This window comes from Peromyscus eremicus, chromosome 11, assembly GCF_949786415.1.
Source record: "Peromyscus eremicus chromosome 11, PerEre_H2_v1, whole genome shotgun sequence".
NCBI classification, from domain to species: Eukaryota; Metazoa; Chordata; class Mammalia; order Rodentia; family Cricetidae; genus Peromyscus; species Peromyscus eremicus.
The window spans coordinates 37,945,318-37,969,089 of NC_081427.1; the positions used below are offsets into that span (position 1 = coordinate 37,945,318).

At 39.2% G+C, this 23,772-nt stretch overlaps 1 protein-coding gene across 1 annotated transcript in view; it reads left to right on the top strand.

Moving 5' to 3' along the window:
* Nucleotides 1-10,172, top strand: part of Itga1 (integrin subunit alpha 1) — a 139,994-nt gene extending 129,822 nt beyond the window's left edge. The window contains exons 25-29 of the mRNA XM_059276100.1: nt 1,131-1,235; nt 1,382-1,486; nt 2,999-3,091; nt 3,978-4,094; nt 7,795-10,172. Coding sequence (XP_059132083.1) covers nt 1,131-1,235; nt 1,382-1,486; nt 2,999-3,091; nt 3,978-4,094; nt 7,795-7,839 — 465 coding nt within the window. The 3' untranslated portion in view covers nt 7,840-10,172. The remainder of the gene's footprint in view (nt 1-1,130; nt 1,236-1,381; nt 1,487-2,998; nt 3,092-3,977; nt 4,095-7,794) is intronic.
* Nucleotides 10,173-23,772: the final 13,600 nt, after the last annotated feature.

The following is a 23,772-nucleotide window of genomic DNA, read 5'->3' on the forward strand; positions in this document are numbered from 1 at the left end:
TCATTTCTACCTCAATGTTTTTCTGTACACCCACCATTGGATTTGGGGCTTTCCTGAAGTACAAGATGTTCTTACCGGCAGAACCTCAATTTAATGACATTTGTGAAGACTCAGTTTGCAAATAAGGTCATGTTTACAGATTCAGGATGTTAGGACTCAGCAGTGACCTTTCTGGAATCATGGTATAATTCAGTAGATCTTATGTAATTAATTATTGATGGACACATGAAGTTTTTGCTGTACTTTAATTTCTTTGAGAGAGTCAATTCAATAAAGAAGCCTTATTTCTAAACATACGTAGCTGTCCACAAAAGAGTAGATGACTGTGCACTTACCCCAGACAACCCCAACACTGCAGCCCCATTGTGCTTGTAGCACTGAATAGACTATGTGCTTTTTTATTATTATTATTATTATTATTATTATTATTATTATTAATTATGTGGCATTAATTATTAATAATATTCTCTGTGTAGTGTCTAAAACACAAAAAGCCACAGTAATTGTTAATTTAGTGTACGCATGAATTGAAAATTTAACATTATGCCTTCTTTTCATAAAGTTTTTAAAAACTGAAGCTTTCTCAGAATTAAAAACAAAACATGGCAACTGTAGTATTTGCCTTTCAATCATTTAAATATTTTGCTAAGGGCAAGGAAAAAAATCTCTGGAATTTTCCTCTAGTCCAACAAAATAAGCATCAAATTGAGCCTATAACAACATGTTAACACTTTCTTTTTCCTCAATAGAATATGTGTGTGTGTGTGTGTGTAGTTTAATATATATATATATATATATTATGGGAATATATATATATATATATATATACATATAATGAAAATTTATCAGTTGTTCTTTGAGAAACAATAAATTAATAACTATGTTACTCATGAAATAATGAACTCTACTAGTATGCTTCCTCCTATGTGGCAATTACAAGGGTCGGTGATTGTTATCCGAGTGGGAACACATCGTGGATGTCTCATAGCCTCTCTACCCTGCACACTCACAAACGGACCTTCAATGTATATCAATAGCTGCCGTTTGCAGATTCTTCATGCTGTTGCACCAACTGGCCTTTTCCCTCTGGCTTTGCCACTTTCTAATGAGGAAACATTTTCCTTCCTTAGAATGTGAACTGCAAACCCCGGAGCCTTGAGGATCCTTTTGGTATCAATTCTGGGAAGAAAATGACAATATCCAAGTCTGAGGATCTCAAAAGAGGCACAATCCAGGTACACTAAATTCTATTTTCACTTGATGTTTTCCAAGTGCAGAGCATCCAGTATCAACTTAGAAATAAATAACTATCTGAAGAATTTACATATAGAGCCTGTGACCAGATTGCAAGCACCCTAACGTGTCTCTGTCAATCCGACAGGATTGCAGTACCTGTAAACTTGCCACCATCACGTGCAATCTCATGCCTTCCGATGTGAGTCAAGTGAACGTGTCACTCATCTTGTGGAAACCAACCTTCATAAAAGTGAGTGGTTGAATTGCTCTAAGCAGTTATCGAATCCAATCAGTAAGTGTTAGTTCACTAACTACTAAGTGTGTTGGTGCAAGTCACAGCATTGCTGTGGGAAGAACCTGAGGCTGGGAGTCTCGGAGAATGTGACCGAGGACCAGCTCTCCTTCACCAGCTGTGTGGGGTCATCTTCCCAATCTGTCAATGACAGAGTTATCACCAGTGTTCCCTGCCAGATGCAGGGTTCTGGGGGTCTTTCTTCCTCAATGTTTGCACTACAAGAGAGAACTACTTCTCCGGTACTGAAGCTTAGGCTTATATCCTAATAGTTTGGGACCTCATTAAGGTTCAAAAAAATGATGGATAGACATTCTTTGATACCATTAACAAAGTAGAGGACTTGAATACATTATGGAACAGTGATTTATTTTTGAAATTTCTATGCAAGTATATTCTTTATCCCTCACAAAGCCACATTCATGTGAGTGCAGGCTGTTTTAAAACATAGTTTATTGTATTTTGTATTTTTTTGTTTTTCTTTAAAGAAATATTTAGTTGATCATATGAAACTGAGCATTTTAGGTTTGGTCCTATTAATATTTTGCTAAGTCATGGCATTTTAATGTTGTTAATTTCATGCACAATCCTTAATAAGTGCCCGTGCATAGTCCTAATTATCAGATTGTAGCTATCCCACGCCTAGATGCATGAGAAGCAAGGGAAGTTTGAAGTTTGTTTTTCTAGAGAAAAATCAGATGAGAAATTATTTTGAAGTTTTTAGTTCTCATTCTATGAGAAGGATCTTAAGGACAGTTTAGTGGGGGGAGGGGAAAGGAAGGAGGAGGAGGAGCCCCCAGTCACCACTGTATTAATATCACAGAACAATCTCAGTTTTTTTCCTCTTTTCTTTTTCAAAAGTACACAATGTATTTTGATCATATCTACTCCTCTCACCCCTTTCCAAATCCTCCCAGAACAACTCCCAACATCATATCTTTCTTCTATAACTTTTTATTTATTTTTTAACCCACCCAATCTAATTAGAGCTGCCCATACGCATGGGTGTGGGTTCATCCACTGGGACACGGGGAACTCACCAGTGGCCACACTCAGTAGCAGCACTAAGTAGATTCAGCAGACTGTGTTTTGTATTTACTCATATGTAACAATAATAATTAAAAAATAAGATATAATGATTTGAAAGGGAATAGGGGTTTATGGAAGTGACTGGAGGGGAGGGAGAGAGAGGAGAGTGTGGGACTATATTTTTATTTAAAATATATTAAAAAAAAGAAAGAAAGAAAAGAAAAGTGACTTTCCATCCCCCAGTAGCTATCAACAGTTCCTCAGCTAGAGATGGGACCTCGGGAGCATCTTCCTGAATCCATATCAGGTCTTTAGCTGGCTTGGTCTTGCCTGTCTTGCATGGGTGACTGCAGCTGGTGTGATAATTATGCTGGTCACACATGACCATGTCTCACCTTGATTAGCCCGGTACAGTAATAACGAGTCCTACCTGCCTTGCAGACACATTTTTCCAGCTTCAATCTCACTATAAGGGGAGAACTTCAGAGTGAAAACACAACACTGACTTTAAGTAGCAGCAACCGGAAACGAGAGGTAAGTGAGGCTGCACGGCTGGAAATATTTTCTGCCTTTCACTCCAAACTGTCCGTCTGAAGATAATAAGCATCTCACTCCCAACTTGCCGGTGGCGTTTTCTGTTTAGCACACAGGGGCTACCGCAGTGATTGATTTGATACTCTTGTCAGAGATTCTTAGATTTCCTTTCATTGGCTTCTAATGGGATTTCAGGCTTGTTCTTACTCCTCAGAAGCTAGGAAAACCGTAATGTTTACAACTCACCGACTGTGCTTTACTTTATCGCTTTTAACTATGACAGTGACTAGATGTTTCTACTTTCGCTTTAGTGACAAGGGGATGCTTGTGAGCTTTCTCCTTAGGATCTAACATTATATAATGCAGGTGGCCTTAAATCTATTTACAGAATGCCTGTCTATTGTGTATATGTATATATAAATGTGTGTATGTATGTATGTATGTATGTATGCGTATGTTATATGTGTATAAGGTTTTAAAACTCCTTCACTTAGTTACTGCGAAATCCCAAACAAAAGTGAGGCCTGTCAAGCTGAGTCCTTGGTAAAAATACAAACATTTTACTCCTGACTTTTTAAATTCAAAGAACTTGTTTTAGACAAAAGCTTGATTTTTCTTGTCTTGTCCTGGGAAGCTTTAGATTTCCCATCTGGGAAGCTGCAAAATTCTATTTTGAAGGGCTCCACTTTTGAGCGATAATAAATTTGACATTATTGGACATTTTGAAAGGCATTTTCAAATGTAAACCCGACGGGGTTTGTTTTTGTATACAGTCATGAGATTAATTACACCATTTGGTAGAAAAACTGTAGTCTGTAAGAACTCCGTGTCCCGGGAGTTCTAATGGGTGTTTATCAGTGTTAACAACCTGTTTAATCATTTTCAGCTGGCTATTCAAATATCCAAAGATGGGCTCCCAGGCAGAGTACCACTGTGGGTCATCCTCCTGAGTGCCTTCGCCGGGCTACTGCTGTTAATGCTGCTGATTTTAGCTCTGTGGAAGGTGAGTACCACTGTCACTGTCACCCTTTGTTCCGGCCACCAACAGAAGACTGGCAAAACAAATTATGAGTTATCAATGCTTTGGAATATAATAGTATATAAACATTTATGATAAGCGACAATTTTTTAAAATGCAATATTTTAGACATTGTGTACGACACATCTCGTTTTTGCAAAGGAAAAAAGTCTGCCTCTGTTGGGGATACGTATATCCAAAACTCCTGGGGGACCTCTTTACAGGTAGGGATTACTGAGGACTGTTCAACAATAAACTAAAATTTTATTAAGGATAATTATTATCTTTAAAAGTAAGAAAAATAGCCAGGTGGTGGTGGCATACGTCTTTGATCCCAGCACTTGGGAGGTAGAGGCAGGGGGATCTCTGTGAGTTTGAAGCCAGCCTGGTCTACAGAGCTAGTTCTAGGATAGCCAAGGCTGTTACATAGAGAAACCCTATCTCAAAATACCAAAAAAAAAAAAAAAAAAAAAAAAAAAAAAAAAACGATTGAATGTCTGTGTTGATGTAGGGCATACAAGGACTATTCATGGTTGAGACGAACCTTGTTTAAGCCATACCACTCTATGTGTCTTAAAGATAAAACGTTTCTTTGGTGTATAAACAGAAAAACCCACATTTTCTGCAATAATTGTGTGGCTGTATAAGGAACAAGTAATGTAATAATTAGCTGGCATAATAAAGAATGTAAAGTTGACCACCATATCAAATCCTTTTGGAACACCAAGTGGAAATCTGTTTTCTCTCAAGTTAATCTTGACATTCACTGAGATGGTTTAAGGTGAGAAATGTAAGAACATATCGTTTTCAAACAAACTATGATGATCACTTTTAGGATGAATTTACCAAAAAACAACATTCCATAGAAAAATTGAATTCAGTGTTTTGGTTTTTTTCAACTAAATATGGAATCCAAACTGCCTGGCATTAACATGTTCCTATATTTCGCCTACTTATTTCTTAAATAAAATTATGCAAAATGGAAATGTAACTGCATATTCATTTTTCTAACGGATAAATGACAGAATTATTTAATCAAATAGTTTATATAGCAAGTTTCTCTCCGACTGAACTACAGCTGTCACCATTCTTTCTGGCTTTTTTGTGATGGCAAACTTCCTCTTTGGGGGATTTCCTCCAAGGAGAACCTCCACAAGTAGCATTGAATTCCATAAATAGAATCTATGATCCAGCAAAGTCCCAAGACCCAGGTTACATTCAGTATTCTTTCTTCCCCTCAAGTTCCAAGATGTCAGTGCTCGCTGCAATACCTAGCTTTGCCACACTGTGGAGCCCAAGGCCTGGTTTACAGCTTGTGTTGACACAGAGGCTGTGGTTTCCCCACTTGGAAACACCTCTTGGCTCCTCCATCTTTCCAGCCTCTCCAATACCTCTTCATTCATCCTGGTGGCATTGGGAGCTGCAGTGTGTCACACTGTGTACCCTCTTCTTAAATACTCACCATCCACTCTGGTAAAAACCTCCCTGAGTTACTGTCCTGGGGCACATGGGTGCAGGTGAAGGACTGAGTGATATCTAGGTCCGTAGTTGCCACAGAGGAAATGACTGGTGTTCAGGAAAATATAACCTCAAGGCAGTTTCCAAGTTCATTCATCCCATTACCATGCTTTCCTCATCTTCTAGCAACTAGATTCTGGCAGAGAGAATCTTCCTTGCTTGGAAAGACTTATTCTTTATCATCTGTCCCTGTGAGCTCTCAAGTGCTCAATCATCATGTGCGAAGCATATAGTCCCAGGCTGGAGAGAAGTTTAGTTAGCAAAGTGCTTGTCTTCCAAGCATGAAGACCCGAGTTCCAGCCCAGAACACACATTAAGAAAAAAATCGGGATGGTTAAGCAGTGGTGGCTGGAGAGATGGTTTAGCAATTAAGGGCACGTACTGCTCCTACAGGAGACCAGAGTCCAGTTTCCAGTACCCACGTCAAATGGCTCACATTTACCTGTAACTCCAGATCAAGGGGATCTGACACTTCTGGCCTCTGAGGGCACCAGCTCTCACATGCACATTCCTACACATAGAGACACAGAATTACACATAGTAAAAATAAATCTTTTTTTTTTTAAAGTTGTGCATGTTGGCATGGAGTTGTAATGTGATTATAATCCCAGCACTGGCAGTGGAAACAGGACACCCCCCGGGGGGGGGGGGCTCTCTGGATATTCAGGCTAGTCTAATAGGCCAATGAAAGATGCTGTGTCCAAAAGCCAAGTCCACAGCTCCTCAGGGACCATGCCCAAGTTGGTCTTCTAGCCTCTGCATGTGCATTCCACCACCACCATCCACACAGGTACCCCACAGTAACATGCTCCTGTTATCCATAGCTAGCCACAGATTCACGTGATATGGATACATTACATTTGCAAATAATTAACTCACTTAAATTTAAAAAAAAATTAGAGCACACAATTTTTTTTTTTAATTTTTATTTTTATTTTGCAATACAATTCAGTTCTACATATCAGCCACGGATTCCCTTGTTCTCCCCACTCTGGCCCCCCTCACCTTCCCCCCAGCCCACCCCCCATTCCCACCTCCTCCAGGGCAAAGCCTCCCCCGAGGACTGAGATCAACCTGGTAGACTCAGTCCAGGTAGGTCCAGTCCCCTCCTCCCAGGCCGAGCCAAGCGATCCTGCATAGGCCCCAGGTTTCAAACAGCCAACTCATGCAATGAGCACAGGACCCGGTCCCACTGCCTGGATGCCTCCCAAACAGATCAGGCCAATCAACTGTCTCACCCATTCAGAGGGCCTGATCCAGTTGGTGACCCCTTAGCCATTGATTCATAGTTCATGTGTTTCCATTTGTTTGGCTATTTGTCTGTAGAGCAGACAAATTTTAAAAGCTACTTGCCTAGTACCCTTAGGTATGTTTTTTTAAAAGTTAAATGTTAGGCTTAAGGAAGATTAAATTATTTAAATGAGATTTAATTTATTCAATACATTTTAAAATAAGGTTAGGTCACTTCCAAAGTCTCATTGTGTGTCAAATCCTTTTGCTTTCTGTATAATACGAAGTAAAAATAAAGGCTGATGACTTTGCTAATGGTTCAATGACAAAGAATGGTGTAATGTGACTTACATTAACCACTATGTGATTTTTTTTTTTTTTTTTTTTTTTACCATCAGTGACTCTGTTTTCATAGGTAAATGACATGGGGTCTTTCGAGAAACTTCTCCTGGAAAGCTTATGTGCAACATCATGACCCACTTAGAGTCATCTGGATAGTTCTGACATTTCCCTGGCACCTTACCCATGGCCTTCCACCAAGCTCTCTAGGAACTCTAAGAATTTCAATGTGTGGCCGTAGGTTACTTGAGGGAAACGTTTCTGCCACTTGAAAACAATGGCGATGGCACAGGAGAAACAGTGTTATTGAACTGTCGTTCGCCTGCCTCACACTTCCCAGAGTGCTGCTTCTTCCACACATGCATGATTTTTACTAGACCATAGACTTAACTATCGTGGTGCAAGAGCCAAAGATAAAGCAGCAGTTTGACAGATGTTATCTAATTTACATTCAGTACTAATTGGTCAGCTAAACTATGCATCAGGTATTGGAATAGTTGTATGCCCAGATTTTTCTAATGCACGGTTAAATCTAAATAGATTGCCATCTATTAACTCAACTAAAATAATGGTGTTATCCTTTGTATTTTCTCAACAGATTGGATTCTTCAAAAGGCCACTAAAGACAAAAATGGAGAAATGAAATATTTTACAGGAGGAAAAAGAACTGTAACAATTATTCAATGATCTATCCTCAGGTTTGCCTCAATCATGTGAGAAGAAATTCAGAACTATAACCAAAGACATGGTCACATAACTCTATGTAATCCATCATCCAGCTGGGATTACTCACTTGGAAAGTGACAGATCAAGTATGATCCAAAAAGGGTACCCAAAGATATGGTTTAGAAAGTGATGAGAAATACTTTTAATAATTACTCATTTTTGTTGAGTAAGTGAAACAACAAAATGTTTTATAGAGGAATCCCCAATATAAGTATGTTTATGTGTTTAAATGCCATGCAGAGCATTTAGGGGATGCACAAAAAGAGCTTTGTGTTCATTGAGACAGTTACTCTCAGCACAATGTAAATTAAGCTTTTCCCCTTGATTATACCTTCAGAGTGACACTCAGCATCTATAAATGCCAACAAAGGAATGAAGTGGAAAAGATCTCCCAATTCGGATGAGAAAAGCTTTGCTTAGCAGAGTCCATGTAAAATATAGACTGAAAATAGAGTTAAATCACAGGAGTAACACTCATTGACTTCTTGGGTTCAGCTGTTGGAAATAGTGTTTTCCAATGTGATTGGAAAACAGTGCCATTGAGCTTAAATTCTATATAGAATAGACAGTCAAGATAGAGTTGTTATTTAAAAACAAGGGCACTGCATCTGTTCATTTGAACTTCTACAAAAAGTAAAAGTGCTTAATTTATATTGAGCTCTAAAACACAAAACTCTTTTATAAAGGAAAAAAAAAACAGTTAAAGCAGTTTGTGTAGCATTCATGAAAAGTCACAATGTGTGTGTGACCCCCAGAGGGTTTAATGAAACATGAGAGCATAGAGAGATAACCCAAAACAACTAAAGTCACCTTGCTGAGCAGTTGTTAAAACTAGGGCTTCCAGATGTTACATTAAAGTAGGAGACTTCTCGACACTTTGGTATAGGGTTCAGTTAAAACCCCAAGATATGAAAGTTTATTTTCAAAATTTTTAATTTTCTAAATACATTTTATGTTACTATTGAAAAAGCTGTCTCCCAAAGTAGTTTTATATTTTACCAAGAACTCACTGCTTTTGAACATGGCATATCAGTATTTAAACAGAAACTAAGAAATGTAGTTTAAAGAATTTATAGCTTGAAAACTTAAACCAGCAGAAAGATACAACTCATTTGTATGTACTTCTGCATTCCTGAAGTTCCTAGGGACCTTGGACTCTGCTGTAATGTAAGCTCCCAGATCGCTCCATTTCTAAGATAAATAACAATGAATGAATGTACAGTATCTTCATGTGTGAACTACTGCTGTAAAATTTGCTGATCCTCCTGCCCCAAAGCCACTTCTCCACCTGGTGGACCACCGTCAAGAATGGAACCTGTCAATATCCCAAAAGATCTGGACTCTGCTCCCCTCAAAACACAGCAAGCCACCAGAGAAATTAAGTGCTATGGGTTTGATTATTTAAAACGTATTTCTGAGGAATTATCTTAGGGCTCAGATTCAGCCTACCTCTTGGCTTTCCAGCCCTACGTGTAAGATCCCTAAGGGATGGACATGAGGATGCCATAGTCATCCCTGGCTGGAAGAAAGGTAGACAGGCAACAAGAAGAAAGGTGTGTTCTCCACTCTGTCTCTCACTGGCTTCGGAATCATGCCTTCCTCCTGTTCTTCTTTCCCCATCAGAACTCAGGTGTTTCTTGCTCAGTTACCATGGTGCCCAACTCCGGCACTCACGCTCAGCAGCCCTACTTCTAACTCCAGGCCTTTGGGAATGAAATTCAACCGATACATTTAGACTCATCTTCGACATCAGGGACTGCCAGGCGCTAGACTTTATACACTGAGCTACAAGTGTGCATCTTTGAACTGAAAATGTTTTAAAACCAAAAGTGCAAGGCAGAAATAAGTATATTTTGAACTTTTAAGGAGAGTAAGAGCAGTTAGGCTGGATAAAAAGGTGCCAAAGCCATTTACCTACCAGTTTTTAACATATGTTATTCCTGGTTAGCAGTAAATATTTAAGGAATCAGACATCTCATTTTTCTACGATCATAACTGAATCTGTGTGTGTGTTATTATTTGTACACACATATATATACCATTTTAACACAGAACAATTGTGTTTAATGATAGAGCTTACAAAATTAGGGCCAAAACTAAGCACACAAAAGCAACAGCACCAGTGATGGGAGGTCTGTTTCCTTTGCTTCTCAGACAATATTCACTTTCATTAATATTTAAGTTTAGTCATTATTTTGTAAGCTAAAAAAAATACAAATGCAGCAGCTTTGCTTTAAAAAAAAATGATCACAGGTGCCCAAAATTAGCTTTATAGAAATATTCTAGAACATATAAATAATTAAGAAATATACTAAATTCTATAACATTATTTTAAAACAATAAGAAAAATTGGGTGATACTTAAGGCTATTTATGAACTTACGGATTAAAATAAATCACCAAGTATCTTGTAGCTTTGATTTTTTTAAACACTATTTCTTCCATTTTCCACTGTGAACTGAACTATGTGTGCATTCTCTGTCCTGAGTACACACACAATGGAACACGAATAAATTACTCAACATACTGTTCTTCAAGAGGAGAAAATAGCCCAGTATCTGACTTTTGTGGCTTGAGTCCTCTCTCCTTAGCCAGTTTTAGACACCTAACATGTTCAGCTTGCAGAATTCCTACAAATGTGTGTCAGAGCTTACCGACTAGTACGAGATACTGCGGCATATCACCGAAATACACTATGTAGTTTAATTCTACGTAGTAGAAAAACTGATGTATAGAGATGCAGATCAGTGTTCTCAGTCTACACGCACACCTGAGCACGCACTCTAATCAAGCTTCCAGTTAGGCTGAAAATATTGGTTGTATCAGTTCCAGAAGTTAGAATGCTACAGATCATTCATCCTTTAGTTTTGAATTTCTAAGACTAATCATTCTTTAATATGAATAAAGCAATACGAATTTGCAAGGAGGAAGGACTTGAAAGCAAGAAAATACAAAACATGGCCTGCACTCCACTAAGAACCAGAGCCACTCAGGAGTCACAAAGAAACTGTTCTGCTTTCTCAAGAAGCTCCCAGGCCTGAGGGGACATGAGGAAAGGTCTTCTTTGGCAAAAATTGGGATCTGATTTAAACATCAGTGGTGTGATTTGTTAAACTATTTTTTCTGTGAGTACTAGGATCATTGGCAACTTTGACCCCAAATATTTTCTGTGTCATATGTATACTTGAATAAAAGCTTGTAGGAAGAGAGATTTTTAAAAAATTTGATGCTTAGGCAGCCAGAATAATTTTTATCTATATCTATAGATATAGATATTTATATATAAATATAGATATAATGTGAATATATTTTTCATAGAAAATCATCTACTTTTCCTTTTATAAACCAAAATCTAAGCTCAATTGGAAAGCAGAAATCTTTGCATAAGAAATTTGTGATAGAGTGGCACTGTATTACAGTAGTGGCTATGGAAAGCTCTTGTTTTACTCTTAGTAAGGCCACAGCTAACACACTGAATGGCAGCCATTGGCTACCATGGAATGTGCTTTCCATAGCAACTTCTTCGTTGAACACACCATCAATTTTTTTTATTAACTCCTATGCTGTTCTGCATGATGCTGAGCAAACTAGAGAAGACCCAGGCTCAGAGCCTGTCTCATGTGCCAGGCCCAGAATCGGCCTCATGTACCAGGTGTACTTTATCATCCAAATAAAGTGCCTTCTGGTGAATAAGTTGTCCAAAATCACATTTTATGCACTCTTCATTGGTTCTTAAAAGCTCCCAAGCATTCTTCTCCCCATCACTCTTCTTCTCAGATGTTTTTCAGAAAGACTGCCTTAGTAGCCTGTTAATAAGACATGTACTGCTGTTACTGTGAATGCCAACTTCAGTGAATGGATCATTCATTCAAGTTTTCCAACCCAGCTTTTTCAATGACACTCCAAAGGGCTGGCATGGCATCATACAGTATAATGTACTCCAGAGATGCAGCATCCTTCCCTGAGAGGCTGACAACCACATGGGCCGCTGTTCTCCATGACTCTATGGGAAAAACCAGAGGGATTTAAGCCTTCAGCAACTGTCCCTGCGTATTTTTACAGTCCCCAGCCTCACCCAAGGGACAGTTCTAAAAAATGAAAGAAGGGCTTTGTCCTCAGGCTGGTGCTGTTTCAAAATTACAATATGCAAATTAATTGCACCAAAGAGATCTTAAATGCAGATACAACTTCAACATGAATAGCCTGGGCTCTCGCTTCCAACTGGACAGTGGCCCCCAAGCTCTAGCTACAGAATCCACCTAGAATCCAGAATCCCCCACTGCCCATTAAGTCTGTATTGAAAGGTAAGTCAAAGCACATTGCAAAAGGTCACAGGCAAGGCTGGGTGTAGCCCAGTGGTTGAGTGCTCAGAGAGTTCATGCAAGGCCCTGGGTTTGAACTCTAGAACCACATAAGGGCAATGGGTACTATCATGCCATCATTTCTCAAATGGAAGTACTGTTGTACACTACTATAAAAATACATAAAATATTTTAAAATAACTAAAAAAAAGCAATGGCATTGTGGTCCTGTGAACTAATCAGTGCCTTTCATCCTCCTATTAAAATGTTACCTCAAATTTAGAAATTCAGAGTAAGAGATTTAGCCATCAACCATGAGAAGAATACAGAGTAGCATGTGGAGGCAGCAAGTCTCAGCCCTATGGTCCCTAAAACATCTGGCCCAGGGGAATGTACAGCTCTGAGCTATGGAAATAAATGAATAAATAAATGACAAAGGGCCCGAGCCCCCACTGTTCCCACAGCCCAGGCTCTGCTCCCCACTTCAGAAACACTTCTTGGTGAAATGTTACTATACTGCAGATGTGCAAAGCTGAGTCTCACTTATCACTGTTGGTTTGGAGAGCAGCTCTTTGTTTACGTTGTTGATTGCATTACTGCAAAACTTTCCTCTAGGATGTGGTAAGTCGAAGACTTGCTCCAAGACTTCCTTGCTTTTCCTCCTGACACAGCCTGTAGGATTGGAGTTGCAGAAGATGGACATCAGGAGCTAGCGTCTGTTTGCATCCTTCCTCGGCATGCCAGTTAGATTTCTCTTCCTCAGCCTGCAGATGCTTTGGTGTGGGGCTTCCTCAGCAAGGTTGCCCCATGCCATATGCCCCTTGTGGGGATTGGCTAGTGTCATGTTATATTTTGTGAACGAAGACTCAGAGACCCCTTATTTATCACATCATGGGAATCATGGCTATAAAGCAGGGGCCAATGACACTGAGTGCTGTGGCCCTGTTTGGCATTTGTGTGTTTCAAGGTACATACTTAGAAAAAGGAGTGTGGAGTTTTGAGGCTCTTATGCAAGAGTCTGAGGCTGAATATCTGATCTCTCATTCGTTTGATTTATGCTTATGAACTGGGGACAAAAATCTTAAAAGAAATCTTCCAAATGACATCAGAAATGGAAACCCACTCTATTCATGATCAATCCCTATTAGTATTGTTTGTCCTCACACCTGTATTTTAAGAGCTGGGGCAAGATGGAGGGAGAAAAGGGAAGTGAATATTGTTTTTGTTTTCTTCCATAGAGTAGCCATAGGGAAGGAAGTCACCACATGTAGATCTGATGTTACGTGACAACTTATACTTGGATAAATACAAAAGAAATGTGGGCAGACGAGGACGTGAAACTACCTGTCTTTGATTTCTACCACCCAGTCCATGAAAATGGCCAAAGTTTCCTAAGACTCCATGTGTCCCACCCTACAGCACTCACAAACATACTTGTCACTATAAGAGCGAAAGTATAATCTTACTTATAGATTAACCCCGGGCTAAGTTTCTGGGGTTAACACATCTCAGCGTCATGTGAAGACCATTGTCTGAAATGACAGTTTGCAGATTCTTTCTTCTGGAGCCATTCCACGCAGGTGATCCTAGTGGTTAGCATTTGAATCTGTGCCACCTGCTGCCCCCACACGGGAAGCAGCAGGTCCTGGCTGCAGGATTAGGAAACACTGGCCTGTAGGGATGATATGCTGTGTGTTACTACTGTGAAGCTGTAAGATTGTTAATAGGCCATGTGCACTATGTATCTATCTTATTAAAAAGAAGAATATTGCATTTAATAACTACCGCCTTGGAGCATCCATCATACTCCCTGCACACGTTTCTGCATTGCCTAGTTTAAAGCATTAGATTGCTCGTTTTCCTAACTTACCTCAAACTGAACTCATCAAAGGGACAATTTAAAGTTATTTGCATAGAATCATTAATCAAAAATGATTAGGTGAAAATGCTTTGTTGACATTCAAGAACAAAGAACCTTTTGCATAGAAATTTGTGGAATTTGCTGCAAGGTGACAGTCATTGGCGAGGTATAATTAGAATTAGCTGAGTGTGTGAAAGAGCGTTTTGAATGCTCTGTGTATGGCGTATCCTGTACACTGTTCTGAGGTCAAAGGTTTGATATTTTTGTATAATTCTATTTTATCTTGCGCTTCAGCTGTGTAATTTACGTCAAGGTAAATGAGCATCCTGTTTTATGTCTTAAATAAAAAATGACTTAAGGAAGAATGTGATTACTGTGATTTTTCAATATGTATTTTCTCCAAAATGAATGGGACTCCTTCCAAAGGATCAACTATTTTTTAAGCTCCATTGCAGCCTTTACTTTGGTACTCTACAAGGAAGGAACAAAAAGCAAATTAAGTATGTCTGTGGTGTTTCCTGTACAAGATGCAATGTGATTGTCCTGCGAACTTGAGGCAAAAACCACAGAATCTATACAACTGCCTACCTTCTCCTAATGAGATGATCTAATAATAAATCTTTTGTTGTATAATAGGTTAGGCCAACTGAGGAAGTAAAATGAATTTCAGCTTTTCCTACACATTCTAAACACAGATCATTTCTGTGACCTTGAAAAGTGGAGATTTGTCTCCATCAGCAAAGCAAGCAGTTCTGGAGTGGAAACCAACCAGTTGGGCATCTTCTAATTCAATCCAGGACGTTCATGATCTACCTTGAGGGAATGTCATGGATTACCAGCCAGCTGAGCATCTTCTAATTTGATGCAGGACCTCCATGATCTACCTGGAGGGATGTCAGGTCAATTCCCCAGAACGGTCCCTGCATTAGATGCTAGTCACAACCCCAGAGTTCGTAGCCTGAGCTTCCAACCAACCAGCTTTAAGTCAGGATTCCCTCAGTCCCCTCCCTGAATTCAAGATGTTCACATAACATGGAAAGGGGTTTATATTCACTGGCTTGTTGTAAATGGAATTAGAAAAGACAGAGATGAAGAAATGCACAGGGCATGGTATGGGAGGAGATGTACACTGCTTCCAAGCCTCTCTGGGTGCCATACCTTCCAGGAGCCTCCATTTGTCTAGCTGTTTGGAAGCTCTCTGCTTTCCCTTTGGGAAATTACAGAGACTTCTCCGAAGAGTATGATTTCTAAAAGGGTAGATTGGGAATGTTACAAGGCATGTCCAGATTTTTTTTTTTTTTTTTAGCTTTTTTTTAATCTTCATTATGAAGCATGAACTCTCTGGAGAGAGGAAGCATGGAAATGATTCTTACAGATATATTTGAATAGTTTAAGAATACACATATGTTTTTAACTTTGAATTTTGTTCTCTTTCTCGTGTGTGTGTGTGTGTGTGTGTGTCTGTGTGTGTGTGTGTGTGTGTGTGTCTGTGTGTGTCTGTGTCTGTCTGTCTGTCTGTCTGTTTGTGTCTGTGTCTGTGTCTGTGTGTGGCATATTTCTGAGTGTCTGTGTGTGTGGTGTATTTCTGTGTGCCTGCATGAGTGGGTATATAGGTATGTACATGCACACACATACATGTGTGAGAAACCAGATGTCAACATCACATGTCTTCTTCTAACACTCTCCACTATATTTTTGAGTCTGAGTCTTTTCGTGAACCTAGAGCTCACCAGTTTGTCAAGACTAGCTGGCCAGGGAGCTCCAAGAATCTTCTTGTCTCTGCTCCACAGCTCTAGGCTAATGAGCTCAAGGCCACCATTACCAGCTCTATGTATGGGTACTGGGGATACAAACTCAGCTTCTTGTGGGCAATTTACTGACTGGGCACTCTCCCCAGCAAAGAAGAAGAATCATTCAGGGTAGAACATTTTAAAACACAATTGTAAACAGCCATCCTGGAGGTATCGAGTTAACATGCTTCAAGTGTTTATTTAAAAGTTTAAATATTACATTTAAAGCTTCTTTAGTATAAATATATAATAATCAGACACTTTCCCTAGATATGGAGATGACAATAATGTAATTACCCCCTCTTCTTTATTCTCTGTGTCTGTCAATAACTACATATATATAAATGTTATTCTAGATTTCTCCATAACCCTCATATTTAATAATTATTTATTCATCTACTTCTTCAAGAAGTGGAGTAAGGAAGAAAGCATACAGTGGAAGACAAAAGACAATCTCACTTAGAGTCTAGCAAACACAGTCCCACTTATGCAAAATCAACTCTTGTCTTATTGGCAATCATGTGAAAGAGGTTTTTGCCATGAAAAGGGGTTGGAATCTTTGTACTACAAACAACAAAAAGAAGACAGTGACAGAAACAAAGAAAAAATGAGACAGGAGACACATAGAAAACAACCAGTAACATGAAAAAATGTACCTTTGATTATATTAATAATATATTTAATTATATAATATTAATATATTAATATTGATATATTAATAATGTATGTTATATAAATATATTACCAATATAATTAATATTAATAATCAATATATATAATTATATAAAATGATGAGTGGTCTAAACACCAATACAAAATGACAGACTTTTTCATACTGATTTTTTTTTAAAGGGTTCAGATTCAAAGGCCCAAGTAATTAGAATGGAGATGGCAGATGAAGCATCAGGTGTGCAAATTCTGAGAGAACTAGAGGAGATCTGTTGTTATCAAATAAAGTAAACTGGTTTTGTTCTTGTTTTGCTTTGTTTTTATTTTTCGAGACAGGGTTTCTCTGTGTAGCCCTGGCTGTCCTGGATCTCACTCTGGAGACCAGGCTGGCCTCGAACTCAGAGATCTACCTACCTCTGCCTCCCAAGTACTGTGATTAAAGGTGTACACCACCACCGCCTGGCTAAGATAAACTTTAAAATGTGTTCAGCACCGCAGAGACTGCTGAATAAATCCTAATCGTAAAAAAATCTTAGATACTTGCTTGTGTTGACATTGATGTCTTACTGACCCCATTAATACTTCAAAATGAAACTCAGGTTACGTCAGAATCTATGGGACTAAACAATTCTGAACCACGACTGTTATACTGATGTGTAGAAGGACCTGGAATGTTCACAGGTTCCAGTTAGAATGATCCAATTCTTTTTCTAGTTAATGAAATCTATAGGACAAGAAAGCACTGGCTTCAGTTAATAAGGCAGTAGTCATGCAGCTAAAGGTTTGATCTTATGTTTGCTCAGTAGTCATGCAGCTAAAGGTTTGATCTTATGTTTGCTTTTTGACCTGCTACTTTTTCTTCTTTGTGGTATCTTTCAACTGAATATTCGAAAATAAATTCATATACATGCTGTAGCCTAGAATCACATTCTGAAGGGTAGAAATGCCTCAACCTCGTAGATAAGGAACAGCAGCTGAATTTGCCATTTACTGTTAAAGGTAGAGCCAAAGTTGCCAGGCCAGGGACTTCAGCCAACCTTGGCAAAACTCACGGGGCTTTTCAGTTTTAGTTGCTGAGTCTCTCTTGCCCTGTGAGTGCGTCTTACCTTGAAGCTGATGGCAGATTACAATGCTACTCTGCCCCCTATCCTCACTCTCCCTTCTGTGAAGTAGTTACAGCAGGAGTCCATAGATGGGTTATAGGTTGGATGTAGTGGGAAGTGGGAAGAAGGGACTATATCTTACTGTGAAGAGTTCTCCTGCCTCTGAAGTACCTGTCACTCTGGTGCTCTCTCTTTCCTGAGAGAGAAATTGTCAAAAATGAGAGGGAATGCCAGATCTCCCCAGGAAATATTGATTGACTTGCCTTTGATGGTACTGTTGGGCAGGCATCCTTGAACAGAAATAATGCAGGATGGGACTGGCTTTAGACCAGAGGTTACTTAGCTTTCCAGTCAGGCCTTTGTTTTATGTTTCACTATTATTTCCACTGATTATAAAAAAGAACCTTCATTCTCTTTTATCAGTTTCTACTCAAGGCAGGAACATATGCTTCGGTAGATTGAAAATGCCTTTTAAGTACGTGATTAAATATGAAGAATGAGTCTCTCTTCTTTCCCTTCCTAGACACTGTGGCATTAAAATATTGGCTTTTTGTTTCCTTAAATTGCCTCCTCAGGTCCACCACAGCTCCTTACCCAGACGGCTTTGCTGGAGTCAAGCCCAGACTTGACTCCATTTATCTTCTTTTCTCTAGATTTATATTTTCCTTTTGAATTGAATTTTTCAAACTTGGAAGCTGTGATTACATGCCAAAGTTTATTCTTTTCAATTCCGAAGTTCTTGGGGTTTAGAAAATGTGCATAGCTGTAATATATCCTATCACCTTTGACAGTTTTCAGTATTTTCCCTCGACTCCAGCCTGCTCAGTTGATAGGAATTCTGTGTCTTCAGCTTTGCCTCTTAAAATATGCCATGCCGATGAACTCATGAAGTTTAAAGCTTTGGGTGTCTGCCATTTTCATTTAGCATAACGTGTTTACAATTCAACCTGTGCCTATATTTAACAATTGCTCATTTGTTTTTGTTGCTAAGTAGTGTTTCATTTTATAGATATATTTTATTTTCTTCTATTTGATACTCACGTGTTTAATGGGTGAGAAGAGACTCTTTATAGATTTGAAAATCTGTGGTCTTTTTCATCTTGTGTTTCCTGTGAAACAATATCATCCTAGAGAGGGTTGAGCCTAGGACTGAACATATGTACAGGCCTTCAGTTGCCCCAGCAGAAACTCCCTCAAATGTTATACGATACATAATAGATCCCTGCATTGACATTGTTCTTTTCCATGTAAAGTAGATTTGAAAAGTATAATCAGGGATTTCGTGTGTCAAAGTATAATTTGGCTCAGTAAGGCAATGGAAAGTGAATGGGACTTGGAGACACGGCCCTGAGTTCTGCCATTTACTGGTGGCTCATGCTAGGACATGTTGCTGGAGTCCGTCTCTCCTAAACTGAGCTTCCTCATTCATACAATGCAAATCGTAATGCCTGGATCATGAAGTCATTGTGGGAAACTAGAATAAATTGAGCTTAAAATAGTAACAGACAGATCTCTCACGGCCCCGTCCTCAATCCCCACAGATTACGTTCTTCAGTAGGTATAGATTTTTTATGTCTTATTTATTTCGTACATGGGGGTGTGCAGATTTCATATGTGAACATCTCAGGACAACTAGTTGAAATTGCTTCTCTCCATTATGTGAGTCCTGGGGATAAAACTCAGATTATCAGCCTTGGGAATAGGCATCTTTATCCCTGTATGTGTATTTTCTTCTAATTAATTTCAGGCAACGCAAAAGTTATTTTTTTCTTTGGATTCTAGTAAATTACATCAGAGAAACAAAACTTAACCAGCTGTTATAGCAATCACTGTAATAAAAACTAATAAGCATTATTATTTTAGTCAAAATAGGTACATTTTAAGTCACAATTTATAGCAAATACATCTATATTTATAACCAATAGAAACAACAAGTTATTCTTCAGGTTCAAACTAAACCATACATTAGCGCATAGATGAAATTAGTTGACCTGAGTTTTCTGACTGCCATTCTTCACCTCCATTATCATGTTCATGTCTGCAACTCACAACCCACATATGCCATATCACAGAAGTTCTGTTGCTTTTGCTGAAAATGATGAGTTGCATAGCATGAGACCCTAATTTGGAAAGCAGTTATGAGCACAGACCCTGAGCAAAAGTAATCAGCGCCAATATGCAGCCATATATAAGAGAGCCAGTAGAACTGTGTAAGCCTTGAAGTCTCTGCTGGAGGCATGCTGTAGATGCAGGGTAGCTTTAGAACAAGGTTTCTGTGGCTGAGCTACTACCTAAGAGCTGGACAGATCCTTCCTTCTGAGCCTCTGCTGCCTAACAGGACATGTGCCTCGTGCCCATCAACTGGTTGTGATTTTTTGTTTCTCACTACCATGATGGTCCAATTCGTCAAAGCCAGATTGTGTGGCATGGTGCTCATGTTACCATTTTCCTCTCCTGGTCTTGTAATTGATTGCTTGAACGTGCTTGTGAGTTCTAACTTGTAGTCAGTCCTTTCTCTGATTCATGACCTAGTAATGTATATGATTATGTGAGGAAAACACCTACCATCTTACATATGTCACATCCTGGCCAAGATAGAGCACTCTATTATTACTGTCACGGGATGTTTTTACCATGATGAGCAATTTCCTCTTTTTGCAATATTTACTCTGTAATCCCTTCGATGAGCCTCTTGTCATCATTTGATAACAATTTTGAAATGTTATCCTGGATGTATGCATATGCCTACATATGTATTAGCCTGAGATAGGAAATGGCAAGAAGTGAGTCTCTCTGGGCTGGGTGTACACCTCCATGTATGAGCAAGCCTTCCATGAACCTCCTTAAGATGTCAGTCTGAAAGGAAGCTTCATTGTAAGGCAGACTTTCAAGCAGACCTAGCATTATGAAGGCTGGTGCTATCACAGACCATGGATATGGATAAGAGCTGCACATTTGGATGGTGGAGAGCTTCGGGGTCCTCAAGCCACAGAGCCGAATAGCAGAAGCATGAGGGCCTGAGTTCAGAGCTCCAAAACCCACATAAAAAGCCAAGTGCAATGGTATGTGCCTGTAATCCCAGTGATGGGGAGATGAGAGGTGGGAGGCAAAGATAGGTGGATCCCAGGAAACTCATGGGGCAGCTGTCTGGGTCCACATGGCAAAGTTCTAGGTCAATGAGACACCCTGTCTCAAATAAAAGTTGGAAGGTGCCTGAGAACTACACCCAAGGTTTTCCTCTGACCTCCCCTCACACAGAGAACACATACATACATGCACCTTCACATTCAAATTAACACATACATACACACAAAAAGGTAAAGAAGAAAAAGACCAAAAATAGAAACAATTCTAAATGCAGGAGCCTTATACACAGAAGTCGAAACATTCAAAAGAAGACATTTGGGCATTTTATGAATGGGGCCTCATTTATACTCAGAAACAGGTTTATCAATTGTGAAAGTTACTACCCCCTCCCCGTGTATACTTCATAAACAATAAGAAGAAATGCACAGCGTTATAGCACCATGTCATCTGAAAACTTATACTTTTAAGGGCCTTAAAACTACCAGTTTTTCTGCAATGTAAACTTTTAATAAAAGCGACCCAACTTCTTAACTTTGTGATTTCACATAGTCCTCTACAAAATTCATCCTTGATAACCATGCAATCAAGTTACAATAAAGAAGGGAGGCAGAATCTCTTAAAAATAAGTTTATAATTTCTTGTTGGGCCACATTTGTAGCTGTCTTAAAGCAAACGCCTTCTTTGTCTACAGATCTGAAATATTAAAGTACTATGTCAGGATAAGGAATTGATTCAGTGGGTGAATCACTTGCCACAAAAGCATGAGGAACTGAATTTGAGTTCCCAGAGCCCATCTAAAGCCAGACACAGAAGTCCAGACACAGAAGTGTACATCTGTAAGTCCAAAGCTTCTAAGGCAAGGCGGGAGGCAAAGAGAGGAGAGCCCAGGGAAGTTTTCAGGCCATTGAACCCAGCATATAAAGCAGAGGAGCAATAACAAAGACCCCCTACCTCAAGCTTTTCTGAGCTCCATAAGTAAGTACAAGATGCATGTGTGTGTGTATGTGTGCGCACACACACACACACACACACACACATACACACACACACACACACACACACACACACACACACACACTACCCAAAATTTTGGGTGTCCCTTTCTGATTTTCAGGTGATACTGATGAAAACTGGATTCTCCTCTCAGAGTTTAGTCCCAAAGAATTGAAGACAATTTTAGTGGGGTTTAAGAGAAAATCCCTAGAGCAAGCAAACTGGAAATCACAGTTGCCTGGAGATGAGAATGAAGAAGAGAAGGGGAAAAGCCATGCTACTTGAGTTAAGTAGACATGGACGTCAAACACATGGTGGACAAGTCGCCAATAGCAGGTAAGGAGGCTTTAGACAAAGAATAAGGAACCCCAAAATATGAGTGTAGAAAAAAATGCCATACATAGGTTCTAAGAAAGACATAGAAAAACACAAAGGGAAAATTCGGACCTTTCTGCACCAGGTGGGCAGACCCAATGAGCCTCATGGCAACTTGTAGGGACTTGGTTAGAGTGGTCAGGAATTCTGGAAAGAAGTAGTATGGTATCTCATTAAAAGAATTATGATTCTGCCTATCTCTTTAGCATGACTTAAGGTAAATTTGCCTTACGAGGGTCCTTCTCTTGGCCAGGTGATTGACATGGCCCAGTTGTAGTGGGGCCACCCAGGCCAACCCACCCAGGTCAGTGATTCTATTCTCTTGACCAGGAGATTTCCCTTAAAGGACCTTTATTGCTACTTTAACATGTGCACACACATCATACACACTCACAAAATAGTACCAGCCACCCTGCATGCAATTTATTTTTATAAAGGTTCATAGCAAGTCTAAAGAAACTGTATCTAGATGGTCTTCATTTCCCTGACTATCACAAAGAGATTGAGCTTCCATTTTCTTTCTCATGTGCAGTATAATTTCAACTACAACAGTTCCTCGGAGGTAGGGTTTGGTAATGAGATTCCAAGGGCACTGACAACAGCTATTGAAGGTCACCAATATTGGTTCTGATCACAGTACATAACCCAATAATCTGCACATGGTAGATGTGAAGTAAATACATACCTGAACAATTAATTACAGCATTACTTCCTGCATGAATCCAAGTGAAGAATCATTCCAGAAACAAGAGTTTGTGGAAGAGATGACAGTCTAGAAGAAAATTAGGGAGGAAACCTGGAGAAAAATGTGAGCTTGCAAAAGAGCTGCTGCCTTTCATATAGCACAGTGGGGGCCCAGAAGCAGAAAAGATTTAGAAGGTGATTAAGTCTGACATTCTGACTGCCCAGAAGTGCAGAATCTTTGGAGGTTCTCCCAGCATCACAGAGTTCTTTTGATGTGTAAACAAATCTCACTGGCCTGTCAATCAAATAAATGCTAATGGGATTATTGGCTCTGTTTGATTTTTTTGTTGTTGTTGTTGTTAAACATTTGAGATGTGTTTCCATCAGAAAGGACAGACTCCAAACTAAAAGGTAGAATCACAATTGCTTTAAACAAAATAGAAGTCAATGTCACTCATGAAATGTACTTAAGGCTAAATGGTAAAATGGCTGAGGAAGAGTTCTTGACCTTAGGGGTTGGGAATTAAAACTACGTAGTAGATAAAGGATTGTTTATTCTCCACACAAACCTTAAAAAAAAATACCTTGAGTGTTTTTTGGAGGATGTTAAACCAAAGAAGACACTTTACTAAATTAGAATATTACTTAATTCAGAGCAGAGAAAGGTCATAAAAACCAAAGGCATTTAGAAGTCAAAGCTAGAAGATGGAGAGAGTGATTGAATAAGGAAGTCATCCTACAGAGGAGGGAATGGAGTACCCAGCAAGACAAAGCTGAGATGTCATACAATGCTTAGATGATGCCCAGAGTAAGTTGTGTTCATGGTTTTGCACCCCAAGCAGGCTGTCATAGATGCCTTTATGTCTGGAATTTCTTTATATTCTTTCAATTAATTAACTATACTTTGGCTGACACTAATCTTAAGTATAATGAACTTTCCCCCTCTTGAATAACAACTGATCTCTCATTGAGATCAAGTTTTCCTCAG